General features: G+C 49.3%; 1 protein-coding gene across 2 annotated transcripts; it reads right to left on the bottom strand.

The window, feature by feature from the left end:
* Positions 1-2,360: 2,360 nt before the first annotated feature.
* CREG1 (cellular repressor of E1A stimulated genes 1) lies at positions 2,361-12,316 on the bottom strand. 2 transcript variants are annotated; one of them, XM_027046168.2, is made up of 4 exons: positions 11,908-12,314; positions 8,478-8,597; positions 7,102-7,286; positions 2,361-3,684 (listed from the first exon to the last, which is right to left on the bottom strand). In XM_027046168.2, the coding sequence occupies exons 1-4, from the start codon at positions 12,259-12,261 to the stop codon at positions 3,681-3,683; spliced, it is 663 nt and encodes a 220-aa protein (XP_026901969.1). In that variant the 5' UTR covers positions 12,262-12,314; the 3' UTR covers positions 2,361-3,680. The 2 variants fall into 2 exon arrangements, with proteins under 2 accessions (XP_026901969.1, XP_026901971.1); XM_027046170.2 differs by lacking the exon at positions 2,361-3,684 and having other exon boundaries at positions 7,098-7,286; positions 11,908-12,316.
* Positions 12,317-17,851: the final 5,535 nt, after the last annotated feature.

The raw sequence follows: 17,851 nt of genomic DNA, 5'->3' as shown, positions 1-17,851 counted from the left end.
TACAGACCATTATTTGGTACCCGGAGGACCCCAATCTAACAAAATATCCTGCAGCCATTCTAAGCTGTCCTCATGAATGGTTTCTGGTAACATAACAAGCTTATGATTAAGTGAAAGTGTGATATATGATCACTAAACAGCATGATCTTGATCTCATTTAAATATTTCATGGAGGGGTGCCTGGGTGGCGTAGTGGGTTAAGCGTCCGACTTCAGCCAGGTCGCGATCTCGCCGTCCGGGAGTTCGAGCCCCGCGTCAGGCTCTGGGCTGATGGCTCAGAGCCTGGAGCCTGCTTCCGATTCTGTGTCTCCCTCTCTCTCTGCCCCTCCCCCGTTCATGCTCTCTCTCTGTCCCCAAAAAAATAAATAAACGTTGAAAAAAAAATTTTTTAAATATTTCATGGACACAAAAATTGGAAGAAAACACATCAAAATATTCGCAGCCATGCTGGCTGGTGAGATTATGAATTTTTAAACTTAAAAAAATGTTTCCACACAGATACAGATATGTATACACACACACACACACACACACACACACATATATATATACATACACACATATATATACGAAAAGGATAAAGTTTTATTCATTGATTTACACCTCCTTTGATTCCAAAAAGGACTTACATTATAATGGTCCTGTCAGATGAAAATTTATAAAGCAGTTGCTCTGAAGTGACAGTTTGGAATTCCCCTAAAAAACATTGACCTACCAGCTTTGCACAAAGGAGAATGGTTTTTTTTTTTCATTACTAAAACTGAAAACATGCCCCACTACAGGAAAGTAGGCTCTGCTCTTCGATTACTTTGTGACCTTCAGTCTGAATATTACTAAGAAGGGAACCATGACATTAACAACCTCAAGCCAGATTATTTGTGCATTGATTTCATTGGGCCCTGCCGCATTTCATAAAGGATTGCCACCACCCCATTTCATGCCTCCAAGGAATCTGAGCCTGGACTAGAAGACAGAGTAAATGCCAATTATCAGCCATGGCCTGGTAAAGACAAACAGCCTTGACCTGCTAAGCACAGACCCAAAGCCAAGACAACATCCGCCAAATGCAGCCATCTGGGCTCAGTCTTCGCTCCCACTCCGTTTCTACTTTTATTCTTTTTTTTTTTTGTTGAAGTTTATTAATTTTTGAGAGGGACAGAGCACGCGCGGGGAGGGGCAGAGAGAGCGGGAGACACAGAATCTGTAGCAGGTTCCAGGCTCTGAGCTGTCAGCACAGAGCCCAACATGGGGCTCAAACTCACAGACCGCAAGATCATGACCTGAGCCGAAGTCAGACGTTTAACCGACTGAGCTGCCCAGGCGCCCGTATTCTCTTGTCTTTGTTTTTAATTTTTTTTAATGTTTATTATTTTTGAGAGAGAGACAGTGTATGAGCAGGGAGGGGCAGAGAGAGAGGGAGACACCGAATCCAAAGCAGGCTCTAGGATCTGAGCTGTCAGCACAGAGCCCCATGTGGGCCTCGAAATCACTGACCGTGAGATCACGTCCTGAGCGGAAGTCGGACACTTAACCGACTGAGCCAGCCAGGTGCCCAGTTATTCTCTCTTTTCTTGATCATGGCCTGCCTTGCTCTCTGCCAAAAAGCCAGTCACCATTTGATACACTCACCCCTTATCTGGTTAAGGGGGCGATGCTGTCCCTCTTTTGCTGTAGGTGGAATAAAAAGGGACCCTAAGCAAATGACACAGAGGGAGTGATAAATTCCTAGCAGCAACAGCATGAGACCAAGCCTCTGCTTTTCCCCTTGCCCCTACGAGGCTGCCTTTGCCCCAGTGTCCTCTCATCAAGGCCGTCCACCCACACCCCGGCCCAGGGTGTCATTCTTAAGGATCTGATCCCCATCTCCAAGAAACCAGAAACAAGAAACCAGCGTTTCCAGAAAAGTGGTCTACAGCGCCCTCTGGTGGTCAGTCAGAACATAACAGAGACTTCGGCTTCACACCGAATTGTAAAGGGATCTCCGGCACCTGCTATGAAAAAGCGGTTGACTTTCCTATGTGATAACTGGATCTTACCTGAATACAGGTATGTTTTTATATAAGATGATGGAGACAAAACTCACAACAGTGCGGTAAAGGTAGAAAAGCAGATACCCATCATCAACTTCATTCTATCACAAGGAAAGCCCCCTGACAAAGGTTGCATTCTGGCCACCCCCCAAGTTTTAGGACGCGATAAGCTGTTTACCAACGGGAAAAAGATTATTCACCGTAAGCTCTGAAACAGCCAAGGGCTGATTTAACAGCATGCTAAAATAAAAACGCAAAAGGGTTTCACCAGCAATGAAACAAAGCGTCACAAATATTAACATCTACGGTTAAGAAAATAAATCCAACACATTTCAGGAAAATAACGCTTTTAATTACTTTGAGGAATAAACCTATTTTACCAAGTTTAAGATAAGTCATTTTTCTTAATCAGAAGCCGTTTGCTGAATTTTAGGTAGGTTCGTTCTGTAGTTTTCAAACACAATGACTCCCATTCAACTTCCTTCCTCTTAGCTAGCGATTCAGTGGCTTGATCCCTGACACACTTCTTTACAAGGCACCTTCCCTCATCTTCAGAAATCACGTATCTAGGCAACAAAAGCAAACAGTTTCTTCTTTTCTGGAGAAATGTGGTTGGTTTTTAAAGTCGTGTTATCTTCTCCCCGACGACCCGTTAGGTGGTAACAACATGGGAGCCATTTGAAGGTTCAGAACAGCTGAGGAAGCCTTAGGCCACTGTTGAGAGCGCCGTTAGTTAACAAGCTACAGAGTGCACTGGGCAGCCGCGGGCTTTGGACCTGGCTCAAGCTGGTCTACGTCCAGGAAACTTAACTTACAAAACAGGGAAATGATTTCCACAAGATCCCCTTCACCCCTCTTTTTTCTTTTGCAAGCCATGTGGGGGCAAAAAGTAAGACAGCGTGTACATGTGCGTAGGTGTGTTTTGAGTGGAGGACGAGGATTATACGGTGTCCGCACAGGGGGGCAAATGAAATTCAGAAGCTTTTATGGACTTCTCTCGTTCTAGGTAATTATCACTTCGGATTTGGAAAGTGGAAAAAGAAGTTCTTTTGTAAGAAAGAGTATCGCCCTACGTTGGATCAACACCACCCAGGACTGTCAGACACAAATGGACCACGGGGAGGAAGGTCCACCAGTGGCCCACCACAGTCTGGCTCGGCCACATACCTGCGGGCGCGCGGTGACACAGGCCAGCCCTGCCGAGCAGGCTTGGGCAGTGCTGGTGCAGCCGTGGGTGAGCGACGCCCTCTCCCCAGCCCGGCGGGGTGCTTCCGGAAAGCACCCACGCGTCTTCAAGTACCTTCAAATGCCAATGGGCAATCTAAATCTGGCACCCACCCCTCTTCCAGGAGCCCCGTTAGAAAACCATTTGGAATTGACAGACCAAAGCTTCTTGGGTCATAATGAAGGCATAACTCTATGAAAATGGCTTCAAAATTTGAAAAAAATAAAAGATCTAGCAACCACGTCTTCCGAGAAATCCAGGATCAGTCCGGCGCTATCTTGTAAGCGAGCGAGCAAGCGAACGAGCAAGCAAGCAAATCAGCACGTGCATCTGGGAAACATTCCACAGAGACGCATTAAGCCCTTCCAGTCTGTGGGAGCATCCCAAGCAACCCGCCGGGTGCTGTCAACTCGCTGTATTCTGCTTCACCTAGAGATGGCAAGAGAGAGGAACAATGATTTCATTAAACCGAGCTGACAAATAATCACTGACGAGAGAAACTCCTGATCCAGAAGCTTAAAATTTGGAGCTAATTTCAGCCGCTTCAGGTACCCAAGAGTCGCCTGGGCTTGCTCTGGAGTGCTGGTATCAGCACGTGTAGGGTCGGGCCCTGGAATCTTCGTTTTAGCCAGCACCCCTCGCCTCCGAGTGCGGTGCCGCACGCTCCAGGAAGCGCCGCCGGGATGAAGCACAGATGAGCACCGAGAACACCTGACAGCTCACTTAAAAGACAACAGCGTTTGAGGACAGGAGGGAATCAGCCAAGTTTCCCACGACACTGAGTTTAGCCGGGGAGGCGACCTGGACCCCCCTTTCCTGCCGCAGTCTGGCCACAGCTACCAGGAAACCACGTCCAGGTGAGGGAGACCGGGCCAGACGGTGGCTTACAGCCTCCTACTCCCTGTGCCTGTGCTGGGGAACCTTCGGGAGCACCGGGGGGGGGGGGGGGGGGGGCCTGGGGTGAGCACCCTGCAGTTCAGGCTCAACGGTGACAGGAGGCGACTGCTGAGACCCCTGAGAACCGCCCACTCAGGGACGCCCGCAGATGCGCCGTGTGGCAGCAGAACCTTCCGGTCCACGTGCAAATATGTTCGTGGTCTGGACCCAACAGTCCAATGAGCCACACCAGATTCAGTCAATCCCCACGTGAGCCCTACTAAGTGGCACTTGTACTGAAGCTCTCTTAAGACTCCACCAGAATGCAACGGACTTCAAATGCTGAGGCTTTATGGCATCTGGAGAAGTAACATCTTCCAAAACTGAGCTGCGCAAGCCGGCCATTCTGCAAAGTTCCAGAAAGCCACGAGGCCCCTGGGAGCGGTTCCCTCGGAGCGTGCAGGCTCTTGGCCCTCACAGACATTACCCTCTCCTGGGCTACGGGCAAACGAGGTGGGTAGGATGATGAGGGGCCCACTCCCGGACTCTGAAATGGACAACTAGTGGTCAGACGTGTCTATCTCTAGGATTTCGGGTGTCCTGCCTTAGAAGGGGTCCGACTCTGGTCTAGCCTTTGGTCCTCCTCGCCAAAGGACAGGATAATGCTCCGTCTTTTCTCTGAGCTGCAGACAAAGCTCACTCGTCTGTGAAATAAAATGGGAACCTCAAATTTATCTATTTTCCTCACTTATTCAACAGGGGCAAGCTCATTTTTGTTATTAAAGCAAGCACCGCCCTCGGGCACGTCATTTATGCAAAAACGACTGTACATGAGAGATGGTCACGTCTTACAGAAGTAAACTTTAACCAGCTTACTGGATAATTCACTGCCTGGTCGTGATGCTGGAATAGCTGTGTCTGTATTCCTATAAAGTCAGGTGGTTTTGTGGGTCCGGAAGAGAATCACTGGCCTGTGCCTCTTCTCCTGCATATACAGAAGCAACATAAACACCACTGCTGGATTCTTTACTCAAAGGAGCTGAGGATCTTTGTCTCGAATCATCAGCCTGACAAGTAGCCAGTGTTCACTACACAACTATTCTGGGCCATGCGCTGTCCTAGGCCCTGTCTGGGATTGATTGACGAAATAAATAAAGCCCGAGCTTTGCCGTAAAGAAATTTACAAGGGTGACGGGAAGTCAGCGCTCCAATGTGGAACTGTTCTACAACAGAGGAAGAGACAAAATAAAGAAACACTGAGAATGCAGCCCCCAAATGACCATGACCTACGGGTCTAACTTAGCATCGTCACCCTAATCTCTGCAAACAGCAGCCAGTCATTACAGCAGAAGTGCGTCACATGGCTGACACCGGGCGAGGAGCCCAGCCAGCCAGCAGTGAGGTGACCAGAGGCACAGTCGATCTTCGTGGGCAGAAGCAAGGTGGGGGCCCCGGGGCTAGAATGCCAGGGTCTCGGTCCAGGCACCAGCACATACTGGCCATCAGACTTACTCTTCGGGGCTCCAGCTCTCCACCTTCCAGACGAGGAGAAACACTACCGAACGTCTGGTGGGGAGAAAGCAGGCGGTTCACGGCAGCCCGAACAGCGCCCACCGAGCCCCAGCTGCTATCACTGCTGCCATGATCACTGGCTGTTGGGCCTTGAGGATGTCAGCTATGCCAGTGACCCGTGTCACCCGGGAAAAGTCCCAGTCCTCTGTATTCCTTCATTTGAACCCTGACCTAATGTCAGAGGATCTGATCACACTCCTTTTTCCTGTTCTTTTCCCATTTCCAGGCTATTTTCTTGTTCTTTCCCAGGGCCCCTTGGGTGGCAACCTCCTCACCCCCAAGTGTCCACTTCCTGGTGGGTGTCCCACACGGCCCCCCAGCATTCACAGCACTGAGGTCTATGGGTGCAGGACTGCATGCTCAGACTCAGATGTGTACCATTCGTAGTTCAGAAGTGCCGAAGTCTGGTGCTCATGGGAAAATGCCATCAGGGGCCAGAACTGGGCTCCATCCAGGGCCCCAAAGCATAGCCTTAAAACAAGGTCCCAGGGGCGCCTGGGTGGCTCAGTCGATTGAGCGTCCGACTTCAACTCAGGTCATGATCTCACAGTTTGTGGGTTCAAGCCCCACATCAGGCTCTGCACTGACACCTCAGAGCCTGGAGCCTGCTTCAGATTCTGGGTCTCCCTCTCTCTCTGCCCCTCCCCCGCTTGTGACCTCTGTCTCTCTCTCTCTCAAAAATAAATAAAAACATTAAAAAAACAACAACAAAACAGACAAACACGTTCTCAACCTGGTGTCCAAGCCTATAGGCAGAGTTCAGGGCTCTGTGAACTTGGATGGAAAAGAGAGGTTTTCATTAAGCTCTACCTGAAATTTATCATTTCCTTCAATGATGAATGTGGGCAATAAACCCCAGTGGTGACAGCGTATCTGTGACTGTCATCAACAGAAATAAAGAACCCACAGATACTTTCACATCATGTTAGAGCTGTTGCAGATGTCTTAAATTAATTCAGCCCTCACTACTCAGAAAGGACAGTAATATTATAGACTTGCTACTAAATCTTATTTAATATGTTCACTAAAAAGTCAACATGTTTTTTAAAAGTCAACATGTTACTATACCACACGTTTAAAAAATATTTTTATAAATGTATTTCAATCCATTTCAATACATTACATTATATTCATATAATGTATGAATTAACTTGTTTTATAAATGTATTTTAATACATTCAATACATTACATTCAATACAATATAGTTGGTTTCCATTGTATTTCCAATGTATATTATACTCCTAAAAAATATTCTGAGGGGGGGATCAGAGGCTTTCCCAGCTTGCCAAAGGGTCCCCTGGTGGAAGAAAGAGTTAAGAGCCCCCTGGCTTTAAAAGATTGAGGACCGCAAGTAAAAGCGGCAACATTAGAAAGAAGAAAGCTGTGTAAATACTTACTGAAATGTGACATTATAATATTCTTCGGGTGTCACTATTTTGGGTCCACCGAAGTAGTCCAGGACCCAGATGTTGGTTATATTCAACTTCGCAAAGAACCAATTGTGGCTGGAGGGCCACGTTTTCATCTCAGGGTGTCGGACAAACAGCGACTGCTTGGCAAAGTCCATTTCTGATTCATTCACCTAAAGGACACACGTGATGTAAACGACTCATGGCCGCAACCCCGTTAAGGATGTGTGATTCTTCTACAAATCCTAAAGCGCTCATTTAGTTATAAATCCTGATCTTCGACTTAAGGAATCAAGAGAAAACGAAGGAAGCACGCAGAAAAGCAGAAAACAACAGAGTCCAGGTGTTGGCGGTAAGAGAGAGATTTACTGAAGTGGGAACCCATCACCAGCACCAGCTTTCGCGGTCGAGTGGTCATTTGGAGCTGTCAGAGTACCCGGCACGGGGCACGTGATAAAACGTCAGCACACGTACCCCAGGGCAAGCCATCTTAAACACGGAGACGCAAGTTCACAAAAGATAAAAGTCTTTCAAAGAAGCACCGTGGAACTCAAGAGTGTTTGCCGCCCCTCCTTTCTCTGGTGAAATGCAGCCACAGAGATGCGCCCACACGGAACGTCCAGACCATAAATCAAACTTGTCTGAGGTCAGCGTGGCTGACAACGTCGAAAAGCAAATGTGCGGGTTCGGCAATCAGATCAGCGCTAGGACACCTTGTCCTCTGCCCTGCAGCAATCACCCCACTGTCTAAACCCGCGTCAGGCCTCCAGTAATGGGTACCCCTCTCCTTGCTCACTTGGTAGGCTCTCTGCCGTAAGCCACTGTGAAAATATGGAGACAAGGAACCCACACGTGGGAAATATTGTGCAGTGAACAGCATGGCCAGGAGCAGAGACCTCTGGTTGAGCAGATGCACCTTACAGAGCTACATCCATTCAGCTTCAAACAATAGTTCACTTTCTGCGTAAATACCTTATCGAACACCTATACGAAATGAACTGATTTAAGTCTTTAGTTTTCATGAAATTGCATATTATCTCAATCACAAATCATTTTCATTTTATTCTTAAAATATCTCCTTTCATTGTTAATAGATGATGCTTTTTTTAAATTTATTTACTTATTTTGAGAGAGAGAGGGAGCACGAGCAGGGGAGGGGCAGAGAGAGAGGGAGAGAGAGAATCCCAAGCAGACTCCACCCTGTGCGTAGAGCTCGACTCGGGGCTCGATCTCATGACTGCAATCTCGCGATCATGACCCAAGCCGATATCAAGAATTGGACGTTTAACCGACTGAGCACCCCCAGGCCCCTCAGGTGATACTCTTCTAAAACCTGTCTGTGTTCTGGTGGGATAACCACTCACCTTGGTAACAGTTCCGGACAGCATTATGTGAGCACAGAGGGGACTTTGGGGATCAAATCCCTGTTTCCTGCAGAAGTTGGTCTGTGCCAAAGACATGGTCAGGGTAGCATGTGGATTCTCCTGCAGAGAGAAAATAAAGATACTCCCACATGAAATATTGTCTCTGGAGAGGTAATAAATGTCACAAGTTATATACACACTGTCCCTAGAGCTGAGCATTCTTCCATGAAACAATGAAGTGTAAAACACCACTGACCACTTGAGAAAATCACCTGTTGGATAGAGACTGATCTTGACCTTTCCTCCCAAAAAGCAGGGGGTAGGGTTTCAGATTTAAAATTAACTCAGTAAGAATTATTTTAACACTCTTTTTTCTTAAGCCTTTAAGCTGTTTCATATTAACCAGAGAAATTACAATTACAGGATCACCCAAATACAAGGCTGGTCTAGAGTTTTCACTGAAAGGTCTAAAGGCTTAGACTCTAATACGAAACTAGTGCATAAAAATAGCACAGTTGTCCAACTAGCTAATTGTATGGTTTAAGCAAGAAAGTAGCTGAATCATGTTTTTTGGTTATCTTATGCTAGCAGAAATTGTCATGTGATTTCAAAACTGGAGAAGTTGTTCATTCCTGTTTTAGCAGTACAAGAAGAACACTTAGACTCAAAAAGCGAAGCAGGCAAAATTCTCAATTCTTTCTTATTCAGAAATCAGCTTCGTGAAAGACACTGCTGACAGATTACAGCAAAATTCACACGTGCATTTAGCGCTTTCAACGGCTTGTGTGGAAAATTCTGCCATCTCATGGTGACCCATCACAACACTGGTTATAAAGGGAACTCCTTGAAATCATTTCGCCAAACATTTACTGTCTATACACTATTAGGCAAGGCGCCATAGGAGGAAAAAAAAAAAAAGTCCTTTCTCTGTGACTTTATAATCTGGTTGTAAAGTCAGACATAAACAAAACTTAAATAATGCAAAATGACACAGAAGAGATCAGAAGGCAGCGTATAACTAATCGCCAAGTGAACAGTACAGTTTAGGGTAAGGAGATGTCAACATAGCCTGGAATGATATGGACAGTACAGGGAGCCTCAGAAGATTTTCAAAATCGGGACAGAAGTGGGATGACGTATTAAAGGTAAAGGGCATTGCAGAAACAGAACCGGGAAAATGTGGGACATGACTGTAATGAGAAACCCAATCTACCTGAAAGAGAGGCTTTGGTGGGATGGGGGTGGGGTGGGGGGCTCAACTCCAAGCTAAAGAGTCAGAATTGTATTCTGTAGGGCCAATGCCTGTCTGTGCTTTACAAGAATGACCTGCCTGGAGAGCTTGTTAAAATGCTGACTTCTGGGCTCGAGTCCCAGCCCTGGTGTTCGTATTTTTAACAAATATCCCAAGTGAATCTTACGCAGCTCTAGGCAGCCGGTTGTTGTTGAAGGCTTCTGGGCAGAGGGAAATGCTGAGTGGCATTGTGTGCATGTAATCGGGTGGGTTGGGTGACAGGGAGAAGACAGGAGGCAGAGGCGGGAGGAAAAGCAGAAACTATAAACCAATCTGACTGGTTAACTGATTGAATACGAGTCAGACTCATTCTGATGTGGCCACACCTTTCCACTGCCATCATGGATACCTGAAATCCTGGATAGGTTCCTTACACTGTGTCCCTAGATCTGTCAAAGACCTGAGCTGGAGTTCTACCTGGAAGTCATCAGTGGCTGGCCACTCACCAGTGACGTCTGTCACTGACATCTGTCCAGTCCCTGTACATCTTACTTTTCCTCCTTCCTGCAACGCAGATGACCATATCCGCACGAGTTTAAATAGGGTCGTGGGCAGTAGTTGCTCTCCATCCCCTCTCCCTCATGAGAAGCATCAGGGAGGGAATGGGGAGTTGTTTTTTTTTTAATAAAATCCCTCGGCACTATATTTTTAAAAGTCTTCCCAGGTGACTGTGTTTGCAGCCAAGGTGGAGCGTCACTGATTGAACAGAATGAGCTTCCTTTGGGCAAATGCCTAAGAGGGTGGAGGGGGCTGGGAGTAAGGGAAGGGTGAACAGAGGTGTCTGTGTCTTCAAAGGAGGCAGCTGCTTCTGGTTTTGCTCAAAGAATTCAAGCCCCCAGGGCCACGGATCTTCCAAGAAGTTAAACATTTAGATCTGTAATTGAAATCTCAATTTTTGAATGGTGGTAGCTACAATAGTCCCCCCCCCCACCCGTTACCCACGGGGGGATACAACCCAAGACCCCCAGTGGATGCCTGCCTGAAACCCTGGACAGTACCGAACCTCATATGTCTTTTTCTACACACACACACACACACACACACACACACCCACACACCTGTGACAAAGTTCGATTTATAAATTAGTCATAGTAAGAGATTAGCAACAATAACAAATAGAACGGTACAATTATACCGTAATAAAGGTTATGTGGATGTGCTCTCTCCAAATATCTTCTTGTCCTATACTCACTCCTCCTCGGAGGATGATGAGAGATGATCAAATGCCCACATGACGAGATGACATGGGGCGGCTTTTGCAACCTAGCACTAGGCTACTAGACTGTAAGACAACCCCTCAGAAGGATCTTCTGCTTCTGGAATGCAGTTGACTTCAGGTAGCTGAAATGCTGAAATGGAACCAGGGATAAGGGCCGGGGGGGGGGGTCGGGGGGGGGACTACTGTTACTCAAATTTGTTAAAAACCAAACAGAACTCCGTGGACCAAAGACAACTGGCCCGAGGGACACGGGCAGCTCGTGCGCCACCATTCTGTGTCCTGTATTTTGACGGCAGACAGACCTCGCTTAAGATTCCAGTTTGGCTACTGGCTCTGGGCAGGTTATTTAACCGGTCTCATGCCTCCAGTTCTTCATCCGAAGCCCACTGCTGGACTCAGTGCGCTGCGCAGCGGTCACCCCACTCTCGGGACAGCAGAGGTCCACCAGAGTTGTAAACCTGGCCCTGCCACAAAAGGTGGGCACAGGATGAGCACCCAGACCCAACTCCGTGCTGCTCCTAACCAGGGAAGGTCATGCGCACGGGGGGCCTAAAGGCTGCATTAATCACTCACGATGTTGTATGTTAGCTTCCTGCTGCTGACAGGAAAATTCCTAGGAAGGGCAAGCCCTGTAAGACTTAATAACACGCGCAGCCGTGCCCCAGGACGAGTCAGGGATGCGAAGTCCTCCAAGTAGACACGGGCAAAGAATTCAACCCGGAGGCGGGGGCGTGCGTGAAATTCCCGGCACTGAGTTGCCCAACAGTCAGAAGGCTGCAAAGCCCGCCCGGCCAGCGCGGGAGAGAAGAGACAGGGCTGTGGGCCGCGAGCAAAGTCTTCCCTCTGGTTGCCCCGCCCTCCGTCCCCGAGCAGAATTTCGGCGACCGAAAGAAAGGCTGGCCCTGTCGCCGCCCGCTCACCTGCAGGTTGCCCACGGACTGCTGCAGCGGACTCAGGTAGAAGTAGGGCACGCCGCTGCCCGCGCCGGGGGGCCCATCGCTGAGCGAGAGGACGTCGGCGAAGGCCCAGCCGCGCACCGCCTGGTCCGTGGAGAGGGTGGCCAGTGCGCCCCAGTCGCAGACGTGCGTCACGAAGCGGGCCACGCGCGCCGCGTCCTCGCGGGGCGGCAGCGGCGGCAGCGCCGCAGCGGCGTCCCAGTCCCCGTGACCCCGGCCGCCCCGGCCCCGCGCCGGCGCCACCAGCAGCGCCACCAGCGCCGGCGCCAGCAGGGCGGCGAGCAGCGCGCGCGCGGACCCGCGGGCTCGGCCGGCCATGGCGGTGACTGCTGCGAGAGGCCGCAGCCCCGCGACCCGCAGGCGCCCGGGGTTAGCCGAGCGCGCCCGGCCCCGCCCACCGCGGCGCAGGCAGGCCCCGCCCCCTCCGCGGGGGCCAATCGGAGCCGGGGGGAGCAGGGGGCGGGTCCCTTGCGTGAGGGGCTACCTACTGGGGCGGGGACTTGTTTAGCACCTCCCACCGCACCTGTCCGCCGCCTCTTTCAGGGCCGGGAAACTGTCCCCAGTGCGAGGTTTGCTGAGGCTTAGAGAAATTAGGGAAGTCGCCTAAATCATCCTGCTAGGAGAAGGCGGGCGTCTTCACACACACACACACACACACACACACACACACACACACACACACACACACGCCTTTTGAGAATACCTTTGGATACGGATATCCGACAGGCACGTGAGAAGAAATGCTGCATTTTCTATCTATGCTCCTCTTTTCTGTTTACTTCACTCTCCGTACCAAAGTGGGAAAGACAGAAGGCCCCAAGTTTAGCACCTTACAAGCTGCTCCTGGCCCATGAGTCTCTCAGAGACACTAAGGGATTGTTGGTGGACTCTCGGTGTTCATGCACAAATTTGAACTTCTCGAAACCACTTTTGGACCTGTTAAGTCATCTGGGGGGTCAGTGCTTTCATAAATCTCTCACCCTTACTGTCCCTCTCAGGCCATGCTCCTAAGAATCTTCTTCCAGGAAGAGCATTGTGAGCTCTGTTCGCTGTGCCCCGTGTGCTGTTCGCTCAGCGGTGGGCACGGCTACCTCAGTCCCATCCGGAGACCTTCTCATGATGATATTCTACGAATCAGTAAATAAGTTCATACCACCTGACCTACTTTCTTTGTACCCATAAGCTTTGGTCACAGCTCCTGGAGTGAATCCTACTCTTTGTGGCCTGGCTTTAAACCCCCATCTTAATTGTTATAAGTGCTGCGTGGTGATGCTTGTGCAAGAGTTCGTCAGCTTTGTAAATCCGGCTCTGGCAGATACCTGGCCCTCTGAGGCTGAGCTGTTCAACACGGGTGAAGTAATTTCATTCAGCCGCTTTGGGCCAGTCATGTGAGCAGGTGTAGGCAACAGGTATGTGAGCCAAAGTCTGGCCTCTGCTTTCAAACTCACCCTCCCCTTATTCAGCCGAGCAGATTCTCAGGCTACTCAGTGAGAACTTCTGTATAGAAAGAAGACTGTTTACTGTGAACGGGAGTTTTCAGTTCCCTCTCGTAGACAAAGAACGCCGTTGCACACACTGCGTTCACCTTGGGGTGAGAGGAGTGTGAACAACCCTTCATCAAAGTCGGTTTCCTTTTGAACAACTGAATTGGAAAGAGTTTCAAGCTAGATGGGAAACTAGGTAGGGAGAAATTTAAGAGGAGGAAGATCGGGTTTACAATTTTCAAAACAAATACAAGTAACTTGAGTAGCTGCCTTAACCTGTTAAGGGAAGAGTGTACATAATTGCACATTTGGAGTTCTCATCTCACCACTGCCGCAGTCAAGTCGTGGCCCACGGGATTTCCATTTTACCTTGTTGGACCTCAGTTTTCTCATCTGAAAGGAGGTTGGATTAGATGGTATCTGACAGCTGTTTTGGCTGTATAGTCTGTTAGCATGCAAAATATGGGCCTTTGGTGAGTTTCACAATGATGTTTTTACAAGAGGACAAAAAAAATGCTTTTTATGTATTGCTATGCCCCTTACTGCCAGTATTCAGAATAACACCAGGCCCTAGTATAGCTCCATAGCAAAACAGGTGCCTGGAACTTGGTCTTCGTGCACTGGAGCTTTAACATGAGGTCTACGGGGGCGCCTGGGTGGCTCAGTCGGTTAAGCGTCCAAGGCCGTGATCTCATAGTTTGTGGGTTCAAGCCTGGCATCAGCCTCTGCACGGACAGCTCAGAGCCTGGAACCTGCTTCAGATTCTGTGTCTGCTCCTCCCCTGCTTGTGCTCTCTCTCTCTCTCAATAATAAATAAATAAACATTTTTTTAAAAGAACGAGGTCTACACAACCCCCCAACTTCAAGCACCTCTCCTCAGTGTCTGTCTTTGCACTACTGCTGGTGCCCGGGTGCCCCACATTCTCCTCCTCATCTATGGGCATGGCCACCTCACTGCCTTCCAGATCTCCACTCAGATGCGCTTCCCAGAGGTGCCTTCTTGACCGCTGTTTCTAAGAGGCCCTCCTCTCTTACTCTTCAGTGGAGAGCACTGTCCATTTCTTTCATAGCGATTACCACACTCTAATAACTATATTTATTTATATAGCTACTCGTTCTTGTGTCCCCTGCTGGAACCCAAGCTCCAGGAGAGCTGGAGTGTTGTCTGTCTTATCCACCCCTGCATTCCAATGCATGAAGTAGGCACTCAATTAATGCTTATCGAATGGCTGCCTGGCTAATAATATCTGATGGAATTCTTTGCCCATAAGGCCTAAAATCAACAGTAGGAAGCGAGGTTGACCAAGCGGAGATGCTCGAGAATAACACTGAGGTACTTGAGCTCTTAATTGGCAAACGCTCCTCGTTGGAATATTGGGGAAAACCCTTAGCTAGGAGTGGCTGGACCAACCATCCAGACCCTGCTGCTTCTCATCTGGACTTTCCATCTCTATTTGAACAGGCTGAGCTGCTCTTCATCCCCCGTGGACCCACCAGGAGATAGTTCTTTTCTCTTTATGTCTGGGTTTGACCCTGGTCAAGAACCCACCCTGCATGCTCGCCTTTTCACACAGTGCTGCCCTGGTCATCTGACTGGGTCAGATCCACACTAGTGCTGTGTGGACGAGTTCACAAGGGGTAGAGGAAACGTGGAGGAAGGAACCTAGAGAAGGCTCCATATCAGGGGCAATTGTTGAGTTGAACCTCGAAGGATAAATGGAAGCTTCGTAGACAGCGAGAAAGTGGGCGGGGAGAAGGAAGGGAAGAGTTCTACACTGAGGAAGTAGAACATACACAGGCAGGGAGACACGGGGTGTTGGGGAAAAGGAGCTGTAGGACAAAGGGAGTATAAAGAGCCAACGGTGGGTGGTGGGCCTGTTGACGCCAGGGACTGTGGTCACCTCCAGGCTCCTCTGGGAGCGGGTCTGCTTCTAGGCTCATTCACAGGTAGGATGCAGTCCCTAGTGTGTTTTCGAGTGAGGGTCTCCATTTCTTGCTGGCTGCTGGTTGGAGGCCTCCCTCCAGTCCTTGTCACATGGCCTCTACATAGGGCCATTCACCTCTTGGCAGCTGGCTTTGAAGCAAGTGGTTGAGGGAGAAGGAGAGAGGGCCGGCAAGATGGAAGTCAGAGTCTTTCCATGACTTCTTTACAATGTCAGAGTGACATCCTGATGGGATGGGTGATGGGAAGGCTGAGGGATAGGGGCCAGGTCCCGCTGCCGTGAGTGGAGGTGGGGACCATAAACCCAGAGCGTTACTGTTAACGTGACCCGCTTTGTCTCCGGGCAAACAGAAGCTACTTAGGTAAGTAAAGCTGTCGTTGGGAAAAGGGGGAAACCATTAGCTAGTCAGCTGGCTAGAGACTGTGTCTGAGGCGGATGAGAAGCTGGCTCTGGTCAAGGTCTTCAGGTGACAGGCGGCAGACTGAATCCCCCTGTTGCTTCTCTACAACCTCCGAGATGCTTAGGTCCAGTGTCAAAATCTTCACTTCCCCAGAAAGCGGATGAGTGGTGTGGGGAGGGGTGGGGGAGTTAGGGAATGTGGGGCCATTAATAATTTTTCCTAAAAAGGAAGAAGGACAATGAAAGCTAAGTAGCGACAGACAGAATTGAATCGTCAAGACGCTGCGTGGCTCGCATATGAGGCCCCTGCGTCATTTAGATCTTAACGCACCATTCCTTAAACCACTGTTTGAAAAATATTTCTAAGTTTTCATGTTTATTTATTTATTTTGAGAGAGAGGGAGAGGGAGAGAGAGAATCCCACGCAGGCTCCATGCCGTCAGCACGGAGCCCGAGGAGGGGCTTTGATCTCAAGAACCGTGAGATCATGACCTGAGCCCAAATCAAGAGTCAGACACCTAACCGACTGAGCCACCCAGGTGCCCCAATATTTCTATTTTTCATGTAAGGAGCTTTTGCACGTTAGAAAAAGCTACACGTATTAAGCATGGGCTTTATTTTGGACAATCACAGGTTTTGATACAGACAAGGATGACTTTACTTTGGAGGTTAAATTGTGACAGAAGGTACTGTTAGCCACCGGGTGACTACTAGAATACCAGCTGTGGTAACTAGAATGAACTAGAAATCTTTTACAGGCTTCGCCGTATAGATTCCACAAAGACGTGTGAAAAATCATAGACCAGAACAACCAGTAAAAAAAACACAACTCTCAGGGGCACCTGGCTGGCTCAGTCTGTAGAGCATGCGGCTCTTGATCTCAGGGTTGTAAGTTCGAGCCCCACGTTGCTGTAGACATGACTTTAAAAAAAATTCCCATGCTCCTTAAGTAATTATAAGCAGAGCATGTTCCTTCTTTCCAGACACCCTCCAGCAGCTACTCGTTCCACTGAATGTCCGTACTCCTTTGCATGCCCATGAGGTCCTACCTGGGCTGCACCCGGCTGACCTCTCAAGCCACAGCCCCTCCGCTCACCCCCTGCCCCAGCCACGTGTCTCCTTGCCGTCTGCCAACACCTCAGACCTTTCCACCTGAGGGACTTTACCCGGGTCTTCCTGACTCCGGGAACTCACTTCTCTGAGCTCTTCTCAGCCTCCTCCACTGTTTAAGGACAACTTCAGGAAGAGAGACTCTCCCCGGCCACGCCTTCCCCACACACAACTTGCAGTCACTCCGGGCTCTGTGACCCCGCTTTATTTTCTTCCTAGCACTCACCACCACGAATAATTATGTTTGTCCGCCCTCTCCGCTAGAATGGAAACTCCATGAGCAGGAGACTAAGTTGGTCGGTTCAGGCTGCTGTAACAAGATACTACAGACTGAGTGGTTTGAAAACAACACAAGTTCTGGAATCCGGGAGTCCGAGATCAGGTGCCGGCATGGTCGGGTAAGGGCCCTGTGCTGGGTCAGCGGCTTCTCCTGGTATCCTCACGTGGTGGAAGTGACAAGGGAGCTCTGGGGATTTCTTTTCAGAAAAGCACCAGTCCCGGCCTAATCGCCTCCCAGAGGCTCGGTCTTCTAACACATCACACCGGGCGTTAGGCTTCCCAGCTGTGGATTTGGGCAGGACGTGAATGTTCAGACCAGAGCAAGGACCCTGTGTGTGTTCAGTCTGGAATCACCCTGGGCACAGACAGTGTTCAAGCACTGACGGGTGGACGAATTAGTAAATGGGTGATTAAATCACGGGCAATAGTTAAACATTTTGGGGGCTGGGTTTTCTTCTATAGCCTGTAGAGCTTAGAGCACAACTTAAGATGCCATCTTTTTTTTTTTTTTTTCAACGTTTATTTATTTTTGGGACAGAGAGAGACAGAGCATGAACGGGGGAGGGGCAGAGAGAGAGGGAGACACAGAATCGGAAACAGGCTCCAGGCTCTGAGCCATCAGCCCAGAGCCTGACGCGGGGCTCGAACTCACGGACCGCGAGATCGTGACCTGGCTGAAGTCGGACGCTTAAC

This window comes from Acinonyx jubatus, chromosome E4, assembly GCF_027475565.1.
Source record: "Acinonyx jubatus isolate Ajub_Pintada_27869175 chromosome E4, VMU_Ajub_asm_v1.0, whole genome shotgun sequence".
Classification (NCBI taxonomy): domain Eukaryota; kingdom Metazoa; phylum Chordata; class Mammalia; order Carnivora; family Felidae; genus Acinonyx; species Acinonyx jubatus.
The sequence above is the reverse complement of the archived record's forward strand: the minus strand, read 5'-3'. Positions and strand labels throughout refer to the sequence as shown.